General features: G+C 43.9%; 1 protein-coding gene across 3 annotated transcripts in view; it reads right to left on the reverse strand.

The window, feature by feature from the left end:
* Positions 1 to 296: 296 nt before the first annotated feature.
* The window catches only part of phf2 (PHD finger protein 2), a 34043-nt gene continuing 20828 nt past the window's right edge, over positions 297 to 13511 (reverse strand). The window contains exons 11-23 of one of the 3 annotated variants that reach the window (XM_080845470.1): positions 11409 to 11500; positions 11188 to 11277; positions 10483 to 10824; positions 10070 to 10183; positions 8775 to 8890; positions 8463 to 8641; positions 8124 to 8191; positions 7082 to 7248; positions 4397 to 4668; positions 2928 to 3023; positions 2392 to 2501; positions 1671 to 2013; positions 297 to 838 (exon numbers count right to left, since the gene is read on the reverse strand). In XM_080845470.1, the coding sequence (XP_080701596.1) occupies positions 750 to 838; positions 1671 to 2013; positions 2392 to 2501; positions 2928 to 3023; positions 4397 to 4668; positions 7082 to 7248; positions 8124 to 8191; positions 8463 to 8641; positions 8775 to 8890; positions 10070 to 10183; positions 10483 to 10824; positions 11188 to 11277; positions 11409 to 11500 (2078 nt within the window). In that variant the 3' untranslated portion in view covers positions 297 to 749. Of the gene's footprint in view, positions 839 to 1670; positions 2014 to 2391; positions 2502 to 2927; positions 3024 to 4396; positions 4690 to 7081; positions 7249 to 8123; positions 8192 to 8462; positions 8642 to 8774; positions 8891 to 10069; positions 10184 to 10482; positions 10825 to 11187; positions 11278 to 11408; positions 11501 to 13511 lie in introns of all 3 variants that reach the window. The other 2 variants (XM_080845469.1, XM_080845471.1) reach the window with 2 other exon arrangements.

Here is a 13511-nt window from a genome sequence, read left to right on the forward strand (position 1 = left end):
CTAGAAGCCAACCATGAAGGAAGCAGATATTACACCAGTTGCCTTCCTCTGTGGCAAGGTAAAGGGTACAAGTGAGAGTGTTTGGCTGTACAGAACCGCGAGGGAGACATGCCTCCTATCAAATGCCTTTAGGTTCCTCACCGGTTTATATATCAATCTAGTGATGATAAGCCTGATCCAACAAAACAGGAATGAATTCCCAGTGACAACAACACCCCCCCCCCACACACACACACACTCAACACACACGTCCCTCCCACCCCAACCCAAAACAAATGCATACATGCAAACCGGATCACATGCAAGGGATACTTTCTATATCTTGGAATGACTGCTATATGTAAATTTTCCTTATGTCTCGAGCAACCCCTGATAAAATGACAGCTGTAGTAAAATGAGACAAAAAATCTTCCTTAAAAAATATTAATAGCAGGTATTCTGTACACTTTTTCCATATCTGAAAGTTATAAAGTATAATGTTGAGGCAAAAGCCTATTTTTTTTGTTTGAGCTAATGTTCTTCTTAGAAATCGAAAATGTTGTAGTTGGCTTCTCTCCCCCTTGGGTCAGGCCGTCCAGTCCTCTCTTTGACAGGTGGGGTGGGAGTGCTGGAGAGGGGGGGGGTCAGGGTGAGAATTAGGAGAGGGAGTATAGGTTAGAGAGGGGTAGGTTGGGCTGGGTTGGGAGAGGCCAATCCATGGGTCCATTACATGAGGAAATATATCCAAGCCCTGCCACCGCTGTCCCTGGCTACAGAAGGAGTTTCCCATTCCGGTGGATCTTTAGGATCTTTCCCAGTCTCTGTTTGGCGGTTGCCATTCCTTTCTTTAGCCGCTTGGCTGAATAGGAGATGAAAACAAAATACATAATTGTGACAACATTATTATGACACAAAACAAATAACATTATATTTTATTTATATTTAAGCTATACATCTGTGAAGAATTTGGATTGAAGTGTGGGATTCATACTGTAATTTTCATCTGAACTAAAAACCATCCTCTGTCAAAGATATAAAACACGTAATTTTGAAGAATGACACAATAATTATCTGTTATTGTTTGCTCATGTGTTGCGTAAGCTTGATGATGAGTACCAAAACATGATTTTTTCCTTTGATGCAAAGTGACATTCATTATTCATAGTTAACACTTCATCCCCTCAGACTGCTAGCCTCTAGAAAAATGGTTCAGTTTTATGAATCCAATGTGCTCGAGTAATGAAACCTTGACATACTTTTGTTCAGATGTGTCCCATCGCATATGTACTATCTGAAACTACACACTCCTGTGAAGGTGTAACAGAATCAGAGCAAGCAGTGTATTCACTCTGTGTAAGTCTGAATTTAGCACCAAAACAAATTATGTGTGCAGTTGAAGCCTAGTGCACTTACTGAAGTTATTTTTTGGGGAAAATGCCAATGTTTCACTAGTTTTAATCTACAGTGACACCTTGTGGTGTCCAAGTTCTACACTGGGTACCTTCTTCTATCTTGGTACTGATTAGGAAACGATCTCTTCAAATACGAATGCAAGTCATCCTTCTCAGTCCTAGTTCTACAGTGTACATGCGTACTGTAACTGTAATGCTGAGCACTAAGGGGAGTCATAAGGTGAACACACACTCTTGTTCCACCGACTCACAGCCGGGACAGGCATCACCACTACCCACCTTTGGCATCGGCTGCTCCCGCTCCAGCCGCGGCTCGTTCCCCTTTTGCCCCCGCGGGCGCCGTGCTGCTGTTGTTCTGCGAGGACGAGGAGGTGGAGGGTCTCCTCTGGCTGAGGAAGACGCCCGGCGCCATGGGCTGCGGACCGCCCGGCACCGCCTTGCCCGCCCCGGCGCCCGTACTGTACTCATGGTCAGCCAGGAGGCCCTCCTGCAAGTCCAGGGCGGGCTCCGGGGAGCTGCTGTCCTGAGAGTGTTTGAGGGCCTCCTCGACCACCGGGAGCGGCACCGGCGCCTTCTTCCTGCTGTTGGTCTTTTTCTTCTTCTTGTTCTTCTGCTGCTCTTCCTGAGAGGCGGGCCGGGGGGAAGAGGACACGGACAGGGGTTTCGTCAGTGACGAGTGTCAACTAGCACATGAAACGATGCTGTGTGACTGGTATAAACAAACAATGTATATATAACAACTCTATATGTGTCTAGGGTCAGACAGAACTACTGATGGAAATTTGGTGAAAGAGAGAGACAGAGAGAGAGAGAGAGCGCAAGAGGAGATACCTGGAAGAAAAAAATAACATAGTGAATAGAAACAGTACAAGAAAGAAAAGATAGTGAAAAGAAAAGTTTACAGGAGAAGAAAAAATGATAATTAAAAAAGAGAGAATGACAGAACAGTACACAGAGAGAGAGGGAATGATAGCTCAATGATGAATGTGGCTGCATTTACCTGATGGGAGAGCTTGGCAGCGGCTGCTGCCAGGCCTGTCTCTATGGATGCCACCCGTGCCCCCTCACGAGCAGGCCTCTCCTGACGGGGAACAGACGGGCCGACCCGAGCTGAGGAGAGAGCAAGGGAGAGACACAGTGAGCAAGAGAGAGACACAGTGAGCAAGAGAGAATGAGGGAAGACAGTAACAGAGAGAGAGGGAGAGAGAAAACAGGAACAGAGAGATGTATGTATGTCCCACGTTAAAGACACAACATGCACTAAGGCAGCATGTAATCTATGTGACAAGCATTTCAAAACTGTACAGTGCTGTTGATGTTTACACTACCATGTCACCTGCTGCCCCCGACGGGCTGAACGTGTGCAATGGTTCAAACCTCGGTATGGATGACTGACAGGAGGTTTACAGCTAGGGGCTATGATGTCATTCCAGAAATCCACCACATCCTATCCCATCACGAACATTCCGCCTTTGGGAGTCTGAGGCTTTAAGCGCTCCAAACCTGACGGAGGTTAACGGAGAAGACTTGCTTTACCTGTGGGGCTGTACGGAGTGTCGTCAGAGTTTTTCCTCTTCTTCGATCGTGATTTGAAGATAGGGTTGTCCTCCTCAGATTCCAGAGAAGGATAGACTGAAATAAGTAGAACCATGCCTTTAAAGTGTGTAATGACATGTACTGGGTGAATGTTATCATTCAACACGAAGAGCTGAAAATCATTTCAGGAATCAGGACTGAAAAAAACCCTAAAAGAGACAACATTACTGCTTTTCGCTTAACTATTTTTCAAACTGGTCTGAGGTATCAAGCAGAAATTACCAACTTCTATTGTGTTACTGTTTACTTTGGCTTTAGAGATAGAATGATATGAGCAGACATGTGTGGGATACAGCTGCTGGACATCTGGTTCAGTCCTCACACACACACACACACACACACACACACACACACACACACACACACACACACACACACACACACACACACATACACACACACACGTACACGTACACATACACATACACACACACATATACTAACACACGCATAGGCACACACACACAGACACACACACACACACACACACACATGGACACACACACACATGGACATGGACACACACACACACACACACACACACACACCGAGCTTGCATGGCCGTCGATTTTTCGAGACACAAAATGCATTTACCGATGCTTGAATGATCAGTAAAAAAAAAAAAAACGTCTTGTTTACAAATCAGATGAGAAAGGAATCCAATCGAGAGTGCCCGATTTTAGTTTTTCTCTTTTGATAAACCAGATACATGTGGCCTCTGGGTGGGAATGTGCGTGCCACTTATGACTAATTGGTGTATCAGATCAAAAAGCATTTAAAACAACAGTTTAAAGCTCGGCCTAATGACTTATTAACAGGCTCCTAATAGCCTTGCTGTTTTTGGAAGAGGTTCACAAAGCGCATGTAGCTGGAAGCGGGGACCGACTGGAAGGAGTCAAAGGCAGGCGAGTGGAGACTTCTCCTGCCCAGAAGTAAACACAACCACTGTCACTCACCCTGTAATTACGACTTCCTGGCCAGAATCAGAAAGCTGCTAATCAAACTGTTGATACAGCGTGAAGGTAACGCTGGGGTTGACCTGCTCTTTTAACAGCACCTGGGGAGCGTGCGTCACAAGCTGCCTCACGCACATACCATCTGAGCCTATTGCACTTCCTGTGAGCGGACCGGACTGTGCAGACCGTTAACAGCAACAACAGATAACAGGGGCCTGTTTGCAAAGGGTGAAGGATCACGCGAACTGTGCTTCTCGTTCAATTTTCCATGACATATTCCCAAAAAATAAATACAAAATTAAGCAATTTTACCAATACCGGTGTAACACATGACATTCCTCAAAGGATATGGCGAGCAGGACAACAGTTTTACCATTGTCTGCCGTGTAACTTTCATGCCCCTTATCATAATCAAAGCCCTTTTCCGATGATCTAACACCCCGTGCCCCTTACCGTAGTCAGAGTCCTTGAAGCATGCTTCCAGGTGGTCTTGGTCGTCGTCGAACATGTCGGGGCTGTCCACGCTGCTGCTCTTGCGAGTCTTCTTGGGTGGCCGCTTGCCTGGCTTCTTGCTGTTGTTGCCGCCGCCACCACTGCTGGCACTTGTCTTCTTTGAGGCCTGCGAGTTACCCTTAGACTGGCTGTTGCTCCAGGACGGTGTCAGACAGGAGACTGAGGACGGCAGGTTAGCCATGGACAACATGCCCTGAATGGCTTCCTGTGTGCTGGGGGATGCAGGTGGCTGACTGTAAGTCCATCAATAAGAAATACACAACACACATAACATTACTTCCAAAGTGTCAGTGACGAATGGGGAAGAGATCGAGTGTTGTTGATGATTTTCTACTGTTCTTTTTTTTGTGGTCTTTAAGTGGGAGAAGCACCATAATGCACAGCAAGCAGAGAGCGGCTGGGATTTAAAGCACGCAGGTTGGAAGCGGAACGTCTTGGGGCAAGGGAGGGGGGTGGGGGTGGAGGGGGGGTGCACAGCAGCGTGGATAGCGCTAGCAGCAGAGAGAGGAAGACTGACACTCAACCAAGCCACAAAGCTAAGGGAAGGACCCACACAGCCGCTGGCTCTGGGCCGCCTCTGGCCCTGAGCCGTTCCAGCATCAGCAACTATTTGGATTTAGCTGAATTCTCAACAAATTACATTACCAGTCCAGTGATAGACAACCAGTGACGCCACGACGCTAATGGCTACAATCTGACCCGTATTTATGTATAAATATTGACTCTAGTCAAACCATGCATACCATCAGGATGACATAAGTGATGTCATAAGCAGCCATGACGGCCGGTTTGGGTGACCTCACACTGTGAAGAGGTTTTTGACAGTAATATTTATGACAGCTGTGCAGTCATAAAGTATTACGAAGACCGCAATCAGGACTTACAATTGCGTGCGCTGCACAAAGCGAAACAGACAGCTAAGAAATTGCTCCTGAGTAAATGTAATAAGCCGTTGTCGAAATATGTGATATTTGTAAAAAAGCGTGCCGCAGGCTGTCATGGTATCTTTTGACATCTACTGTATCTGTGTCTGATACTGGAAGAATTTAAACATGCTTCCAGTCATACAGCATGGCATGGACCAGAAGCATGGTATGACACTTTTTGAAACTTAGAAATACCTTATCAAGTAAACATTGTCTATGGTCAACAAAAATCAGCTCTATTGAAATCAAACACTTTAACACAATAAATCTATTAAGTATTACCTTCCACCAAACTACAACAGTTCACACAGGAATAAACTTACCTGCCAAATATTATCCATTAACATTACCATAACATCCGCTATTCAGAACCGATTTACTAGTTACTCACAGACGTCTCCTGTGCTACCCAGTACCAATGCCTTATTGCCTTATTATCTTAGGAGTAGACAAGAGGTCTGATCGTGTAATATTTCCCTTAAGGATTCTACCTCCGTACCAATTACAGAGTGCCTTTTTCTTGGATACTATGACATAACTGGTGAGTATGTTATGATAACTTCCAATTCTATTTATGGTCGGCCCTTTAAAGAATAATTGAGGCTTGCTCTACTTATTAGGCCATCATATTATGAACATGATCTGGAGAAGGGTAGCGTTCAACATCTGCCTCCAGAGAAGAAACCACGGATTTAGCTTGTCCAGATTACCACCTATTAAGTCATTAACCAGTGAGCTGGAACAATGGGAAAAGTGGATGCTTAATGGGGTTATAATTGACCAAAGTCATTTCCTTTCCCCGTAGACCTGGCGTCATATGTCAGTTTTGAAACGCACGAAAAATAATTTGAGAAATTAACATATTTTAGCTGTGTTTTCCCTGTGCTTTCCTCACATTGTTGCTAATTTGCAGCTTTCAGCACAGTGGAAATAGACCATCAAAAACTGACCAAAACAGCACACAGCACAATGAAGAGGAATGGCTCAAGGCAAACTTGCATTTGACAAATTAATCGTGGAGGGGGATCAAACAAACACTGGCTCTATATGTAAACTGCTGACAGGATCTGTGTAAACTATTACCTTTTCCAGTGGTTGAGTCTCTATGCACGTCACGTAAATAGCTCCACATGGTACTGTTTATGGCGGTGCCCACATGAAAAAAATAATTAAGCTACGACAAATGCTATGTTTTGGTTCCAAAGTTAACCAGCCAGGTAAATTCATCAGTACGCAAACTAAAGCCTATAAATCCTGAGTAACGCCACATTACACATGAGCCACCAGATCCCCACCGGTCTTCTGTTGTTTTAACTGATGTTGTAGATATATTTCAGAATGTATCCGTCTACTTCCAAACTATGAAAAGAAGCAGACTTTTATGAAGTCAACATATTGATCACGACGACCGAGAGAACAAAGCTAGTGCAGTCTTTTTTTCCGCAGTGATACGTGGTGCAGTGACATCCGCACTACACCCTAACTACGTACTCTTGAGCCAGAGCAGAATTCCCTGACAATGTTTCCCAGGATTATTTTATAGTTCCAGGGATTGATGACCATGCTAGTAAGCTAGTTAGTTGGTTAGTTGGACCGGCTCTAAAGATGACGTGGATCTCTTATGTGCTCTGATGCCGTGATTAGACGATGGCGGTGTGTAATAAAGACAAACAGTGACGCTGGGGCACGGCCGTTCTACCTGTTTGTGCTGTAGTCGATGCCGGCCACTTGCTTGCTTGCCTGCAGCAGGTCCAGAATCCCAGCCGCATTTCCACCTTTCTTCTTGACCTTTGAGTTACGGCCTTTGACCTCTGGCTTAACTTCCGTGTCTATGTGAAGCGACTCTTCGTCTGATGAGTCACCATTCTGAATTGACAGAAAGTAAAGAGAGAAAAACTAAAGAATTGTACTTTTCAGAAAAGCAGAGCTGAGGTTTGGGAATGCCTCTCAAAGATGCCCATTCATTTCAACAAAAAACACAATCACACTGTGCAGACGCCATGTTTCACATTTGCAACTGATCAATAGTTTTTGACGAGAGGAGAACAGAGTTTCTGCTGGCCTCATTTAGGAAAAAATGTTGAAGCTAATGCAGTCTCAGTGTTTCAACGTAATGACCTGAAATGCGGTTAAGATGGGCTGCAGTGAGGTGGTAGGAACAGGCGAAGAATGGTTTCAGTGCGGTCGTTAAAAACCAAACTTAAGGTCGTTTTCTGGCCTTCGATGACCCTCCGTTCAAACAAACAAAAGGGGGCATCTGGTGTGGTTCGCTTTTCTCACTCTCTCTTGATTCACACTGTAGCTATTCCCTTCATCAGGCTTGCGGTGGCGTCTGGCTCAACACTGGCAGCCTTCTCTGCCTTTGATCCGCGCTGTGTGTTGTTCTAAGCGCGAACATTACGGGAGAATTACGGCAGGCCCAGCCCATCAGCTGCTCTAGCTGGGAACGCCACGGATCGCCGGCAAATTCGATCCTCACTGGTGCTTGTGACTAGGGGCTTTAAACGCACCCATGAGGAACTCATTAACGATGCCCATGGATCAGTCCATTCTGTTGTGGAGCTGGTTTCTCGGAATTAATCATTTATCAGCCTCTTTATGCACACCAGGGTCAATAAATAGTGGACTGTGATGGGGGTTATGGACGCTAGCTCTATTGCAGCGTACAAATTCAGAGGGTTTTGCTTTGAGTCGGAGGGTCCTGAGGAACATTAGAGTCATTAATAGAGTGTTTTTTTTACCTTTAGAGCCGTCGGCTGCAGCTTTGGCTTTTTGGAAGGCTGAATGGGTTCTTTGATGTTCGATAAAACTGCAAAAAAAAAAAAAAAGGAAACCGTGAATATTTTACATGTGCAAGCATTGAGTCTTACGTCTTACATCTTACAGGTTGTATCTGTTCTTAATCTAACAAGTACAGATGGTGATGGCTCTGGTGAAGTGCATCAGTCTTTCATTCTCATTATGGCAATTCACATTAACTTCTCAAAGTCTCCATCATGTCAACCATAAATTAAACAATTCTGAGGGGGTTGGTGGCTCTTGGCTCAGATGCTCCACCTCTTTGTTTCAGTGGTACTTACATGACAAATCCCTCTTCACCGCATTCTTTTTTCTCCTGATGGGGAACTCATCGATCTTCAGCTCGCCCTCGTCTGACACATACTCGTACTCGTCTCTCACAGGCTTGTTTTTATCTTCCTTCAGGTTTTGTAACGATCCGAACACACTGGAGTTTGTCTGTGGTTTTAGAGTCTTTGAGCTAGAATGAAAAGAACAGGATCTTAGAGAATGTGTGTACTGTTTCTTTGTATTAACAGTGCAAATAATTAAACCTCATCAGATGTAAATGTTTGTAATGTAAAAATCTCTTATGGCTATGTTCTTAAACCCACCCCAGCAGTCTCTTGTTGGACATTGAGAAACTGAACTTGCTGTCTTTGTGTCCTAGGGTCGACTTTTCAAATTTGTGCTCCTCTTCCATTTTCAATAAGGAGTCTGGCTTGCTGTTCTGTTAAAATGAAAAGAAATACAAAAACCAGCTAGCAGCGCAGTCAGCATGAGTAATGGGAAATCAATGAGGCAGACGGATTCCAACTCGCAATACATCCTCAATTGCAATCAGTTTTAATGAGATCAAATCAAGCTTGCCAGAGAGCTGTACAGAGCGATAAAAAGCAGGCCAAACGTAATGCATGTTGCACTCACCATTTAAATGATAAATAGTCAAACATGACTGATGATAAAAGACAGCTTTAAATTGCAAATTTCACTAGTAATGGATACACTTAAGCACTACAAGGAATTATGCATTTGTACACGTCAGCTTGATGCACGTTTTTTTTTTTGGTTGTTGTGTTAAACACTTTATACACAAAGCCACTTTAGTTCTAAACGGACACACATAATTGGTTCAGGAACTTTACGCATCTTAACGCCTCAATCCGCTTTTCGCACTACACAGATTTCAAGCTGAGCCACTCTGGCCATGTCTACAGCGATCAAGAGTGAGAGAGCAAAGAAGTGGCTGTGGACGACCTTGGTGAACATCGAGCCGAGATTCCCGCTCTCCATCTGCAAGTGTTTGGGGAGCAGCAAAGGGAGCACTTGGATCAGGATCCTTGGAGCGACTACAAACATTCCAGGGCCGCTTGGCATTGAGTTTTCCGTGAAACTAGAGCCTTCTAATGTCTTCCGTTCACCGAAATTAAGCTTTTCTACGCAGGCCATTCTATGTTATCCAGCAGTAATGACACAACATGCTTATTTCTTCAGTTAAAAAAGACAGAGGCATATGTAAATACTTATGCTGCATGCCATGGATATGACATAGCCTAACGGCATTAGGGAAACCAAGTGGGTAAAGGGTACTGGTAGAGGGGCTGCTTTGATGAACCTCAGGCAGAAATATTGACTGAGCCACACAGTTATTTTGCTGATTGCTTTGATCTCAAATGTGTTAATCACTTTTGGACAATTCTCCTAGTATTCTCCATGCCACGGTTGTCTTAATTTCATTGTTTCTTTTCAAGTGACTTGTATTAGATTGATACTATTTGCAACCACGTCAAAGGGGCAATCTATCTCTAATCTATTTTTACATTAAAGTGTCATTATGCCGTTGGCCTGGTGAGATTCTTCATCACGCTCGTCAGCTAATAGCGATGTAAATGCTAATGCTAACCCTTACCTTGTATTTCCACTTGGCCTCTGTTTTGTTCTTGTGTTCTCGCATTTCGAACTTCTCCACGTCGTTCTGCTTGTTCGGTTCTCTCTCCACCGGACTCATTACGCTCTTTGCAGCCTTGGAAAATAACGAGAGATACCAGTAATACCGCTCATTCTTTTTAAGTTGTGCACAACTTCGATCATTTACCGTCAACAGTGTAGAAATGCGATTCTGTGTAAGAACACCTACAGATTGCCGAATCGACGATATGTGGAGATTTTTTGCAAAGGACCAATGTGTGAGGGTCACAGGTCCAAATGTTGAATGCGCTGAAAACTATATTTTTTCTCACCTAACCACCACTTACAAAACACAGGGGAAGACATCACCATGTCTGAGACCAATTGTAAGCCATAGGCTGGGGACCAGCTTACCTTGCCTTTCTTGGGCTGGTCCATCTTACTGAGAATGTCCTTGGCATGGGACTCGAGTGCTGCCAGGCTGGAAGGTTTGGCAGGGGGGCCGCCATCTTTGGCTTTCTTCCCCTTCTTCTTGGCCGCCTCCTTCACCTTGGGCACCTTGGGGGGTTTGGGCGCCTTGGGCATCTTGGGAGGCTTGGGGGGCCTGGTGGCTTTCTTCCTGGCTGGTTTATCCCGTGGGGGGGTGGCGTCGTGGGCGGGGGACTCAGGGTCCTCAGGCTCCGGAGGGGCTGAGGGTGGTTCCTCGGCTGGAAGCTTGGTGCTGCTGGGTTCTGACTTTATGGCTTTAGATGCATTCTATAGAGAGAGACCAGGACGGAGAAAAGGGAACCCGAAAAATAGAGACACACATCCTCAGCATCAATTTTAAGGACAACTAAAATGTCACCCGGTGCCACCCAAACCATATACACACACATCACCTTTCATTTTAAAACATTTTTGAGCAGTTTTGCCACTGTGAAAATACTTTATGGGTCCATCATCATTACACATTGATAAGGGTAAACTGTAATGTCTGGTTCATACAGCTGCAATAACAGGCTTTCAATCCTGTGCAAATGTTCTGTTGGTGGGCCAAAGCAGAAAATGGCGAGGTTGACGCTGGCCAACCGTGTTTATGAGGGAAACCTTGAGTAACTCCTATGAGGCACTTCTCACCTCACAAATCCGAATCTCTTTGGCAAGGTCTTTAATGAGCTGTGTTGGCTTCATGTTCTCTGGAAGTTCATCCTCGTGTTCCAGGAGGGCCTGCAATCACCAGGGGCAACTGTCAATCAGCCAGCTAACACAGACACGCAGACATACATACCTACACCCACACGCCACTAATGAAAGATATGTTTTTCCACTTTCGTCTCCCTCTGCTACGATGAGGTTACCTGTTTTTTAGTCCACGACCTGAAGGCTCCATTGATGATTTTGGCACCGTGTACCAAGTAGGGAGCTGGCTGCTTATTTGTCTTGTGTAAACCTGCCAAATGAGGAGCAGAGAAATGACATCAACCTTTAACAGTGCTTAACATTACACTACCCTCCCCATTCACACACCACCCAACACATTCGGCTATGAGTAGGTAAAAAGTGGCTCAATGTAACAGGTATTCACTGATGGTTTATCAGGTCATCGAAATGACACCCTTACGCTTAGGCTACACCAGACGAGGACATTTTGCCGTGCGGAAATAGAACGTTCACGGAGCGGATATTTTATTTAACCGGCTACACCGGATGCGTTAAAAATGAAACCAATATCGGTTTTGCTGTCTTTGTTTACTTATTTTATCAATCAAAGTTCCTCCATATCCCTTCATCTGGATCAGAGTAACATGGTTAAGTATGAAGTCTACAGAAACCCGTTATTCAAACAAGATTCATGTAACGTTAAATTTATGGCAGACTTGGTAACCAAACAAACATCAACGGACATAAACCATTTGAAACTTGCAGTGCCTGCAGTGAATAGACGGAAGGCACTTGCCTTAGGCTACTTCTAATCCTCCAGAGAATAAAAACGTATTTCCTTTGATTGTATACTAAAATATTATCAATCAATAATATCCATAACGTATTAAATGTATTCATAATTAGCTCATAAACATGAAGTGCGATTTTGTCTCGTGTGGTGTACAGTTGAGACACCCATTTAAACCCATTGATGGTGACTGACCAAGCATTACAAATTCAACTTTCTTTTAAAAGACAACTGGACAAAATAAAGCACAAGCATAAATCCATACAGGCTACAAAACATGGCTAGCCAACAGTCACACATACACATTCATATATACATACACTGCATGCCTTTTTAATTTCTACTATGAGGTAGCATAGGCTATATCACAATCAAGTTGTAGGCCTATCAACTGTAGGCTACCCGATCTCCCACCTTGCTTATTTAGACCCCAAGATAAATCATTTTTATTACTTTCATGTTTGAAAAGACACCCATTAAAAGGACAGGTCTAATATCAAAAATATAACATGTGATTTTCATTTGCTTTGATTGTTGTCTAACTTTGACTTCTAACCTGCTGATCGCGGGTACAGTTGATTGTGTCTCAACTGAACCCCGCTGGCCACCTCACGCGTTTCGCTACCTGCATGGCATGATAGCATGGAATATGTAGATTTATATAGTGCACAGTTTAACGTTTGCAATGATGTAAGTTGCGTTTGTTGATGAGGTTGTAGAAGGGACACGATCAAATCAATCTCTTAGGTAGGCTAGGTAAAAAAAAACTTTCGCCAATATCTCCGACCGGTAGATGCAGGTGCTCAAGTTTCCCGGGATCAAAGAGGACGTTATGCAGGTGCAAACTAAAAATCACGTTTTATGATTGCATAATATCATTCTATAGGCTATAGCCCTATGCAATTCTTTGTTAAAGGCACCCAGTGCAACTTTCGAGGCTTAAAAATAAACATTCAATTTCTACTCTTTTTTACACGTAGTAAGTTTCAATAACTCCATACCATTACATATCGACATTCAAGGAGCAAAGATGAGACGTCGTTGTGTGGTGAGAACTGATAGAAAATCGTAAACAACAACAATCGCCGCCATTTTCCCCCCAAATCTTTATTTATTGGTGCCACCAATAAATAAAGCAGGATTCCAGTCAATGGAAAAATGGCCTCTCCCCACCGGCGATTGTTGTTGTGCACAATTTCTATCAGTTCTCACCACACAACGACATCTCATCTTGGCTCTAAAAATCACGTTTTATGATTGCATAATATCATTCTATAGGCTATAGCCCTATGCAATTCTTTGTTAAAGGCACCCAGTTCAACTTTCGAGGCTTAAAAATAAACATTCAATTTCTACTCTTTTTTACACGTAGTAAGTTTCAATAACTCCATACCATTACATATCGACATTCAAGGAGCAAAGATGAGACGTCGTTGTGTGGTGAGAACTGATAGAAAATCGTAAACAACAACAATCGCCGCCATTTTCCCCCCAAATCTTTATTTATTGG

This window comes from Sprattus sprattus, assembly GCF_963457725.1.
Source record: "Sprattus sprattus genome assembly, chromosome: 10".
In the NCBI taxonomy this organism is placed as follows: domain Eukaryota; kingdom Metazoa; phylum Chordata; class Actinopteri; order Clupeiformes; family Clupeidae; genus Sprattus; species Sprattus sprattus.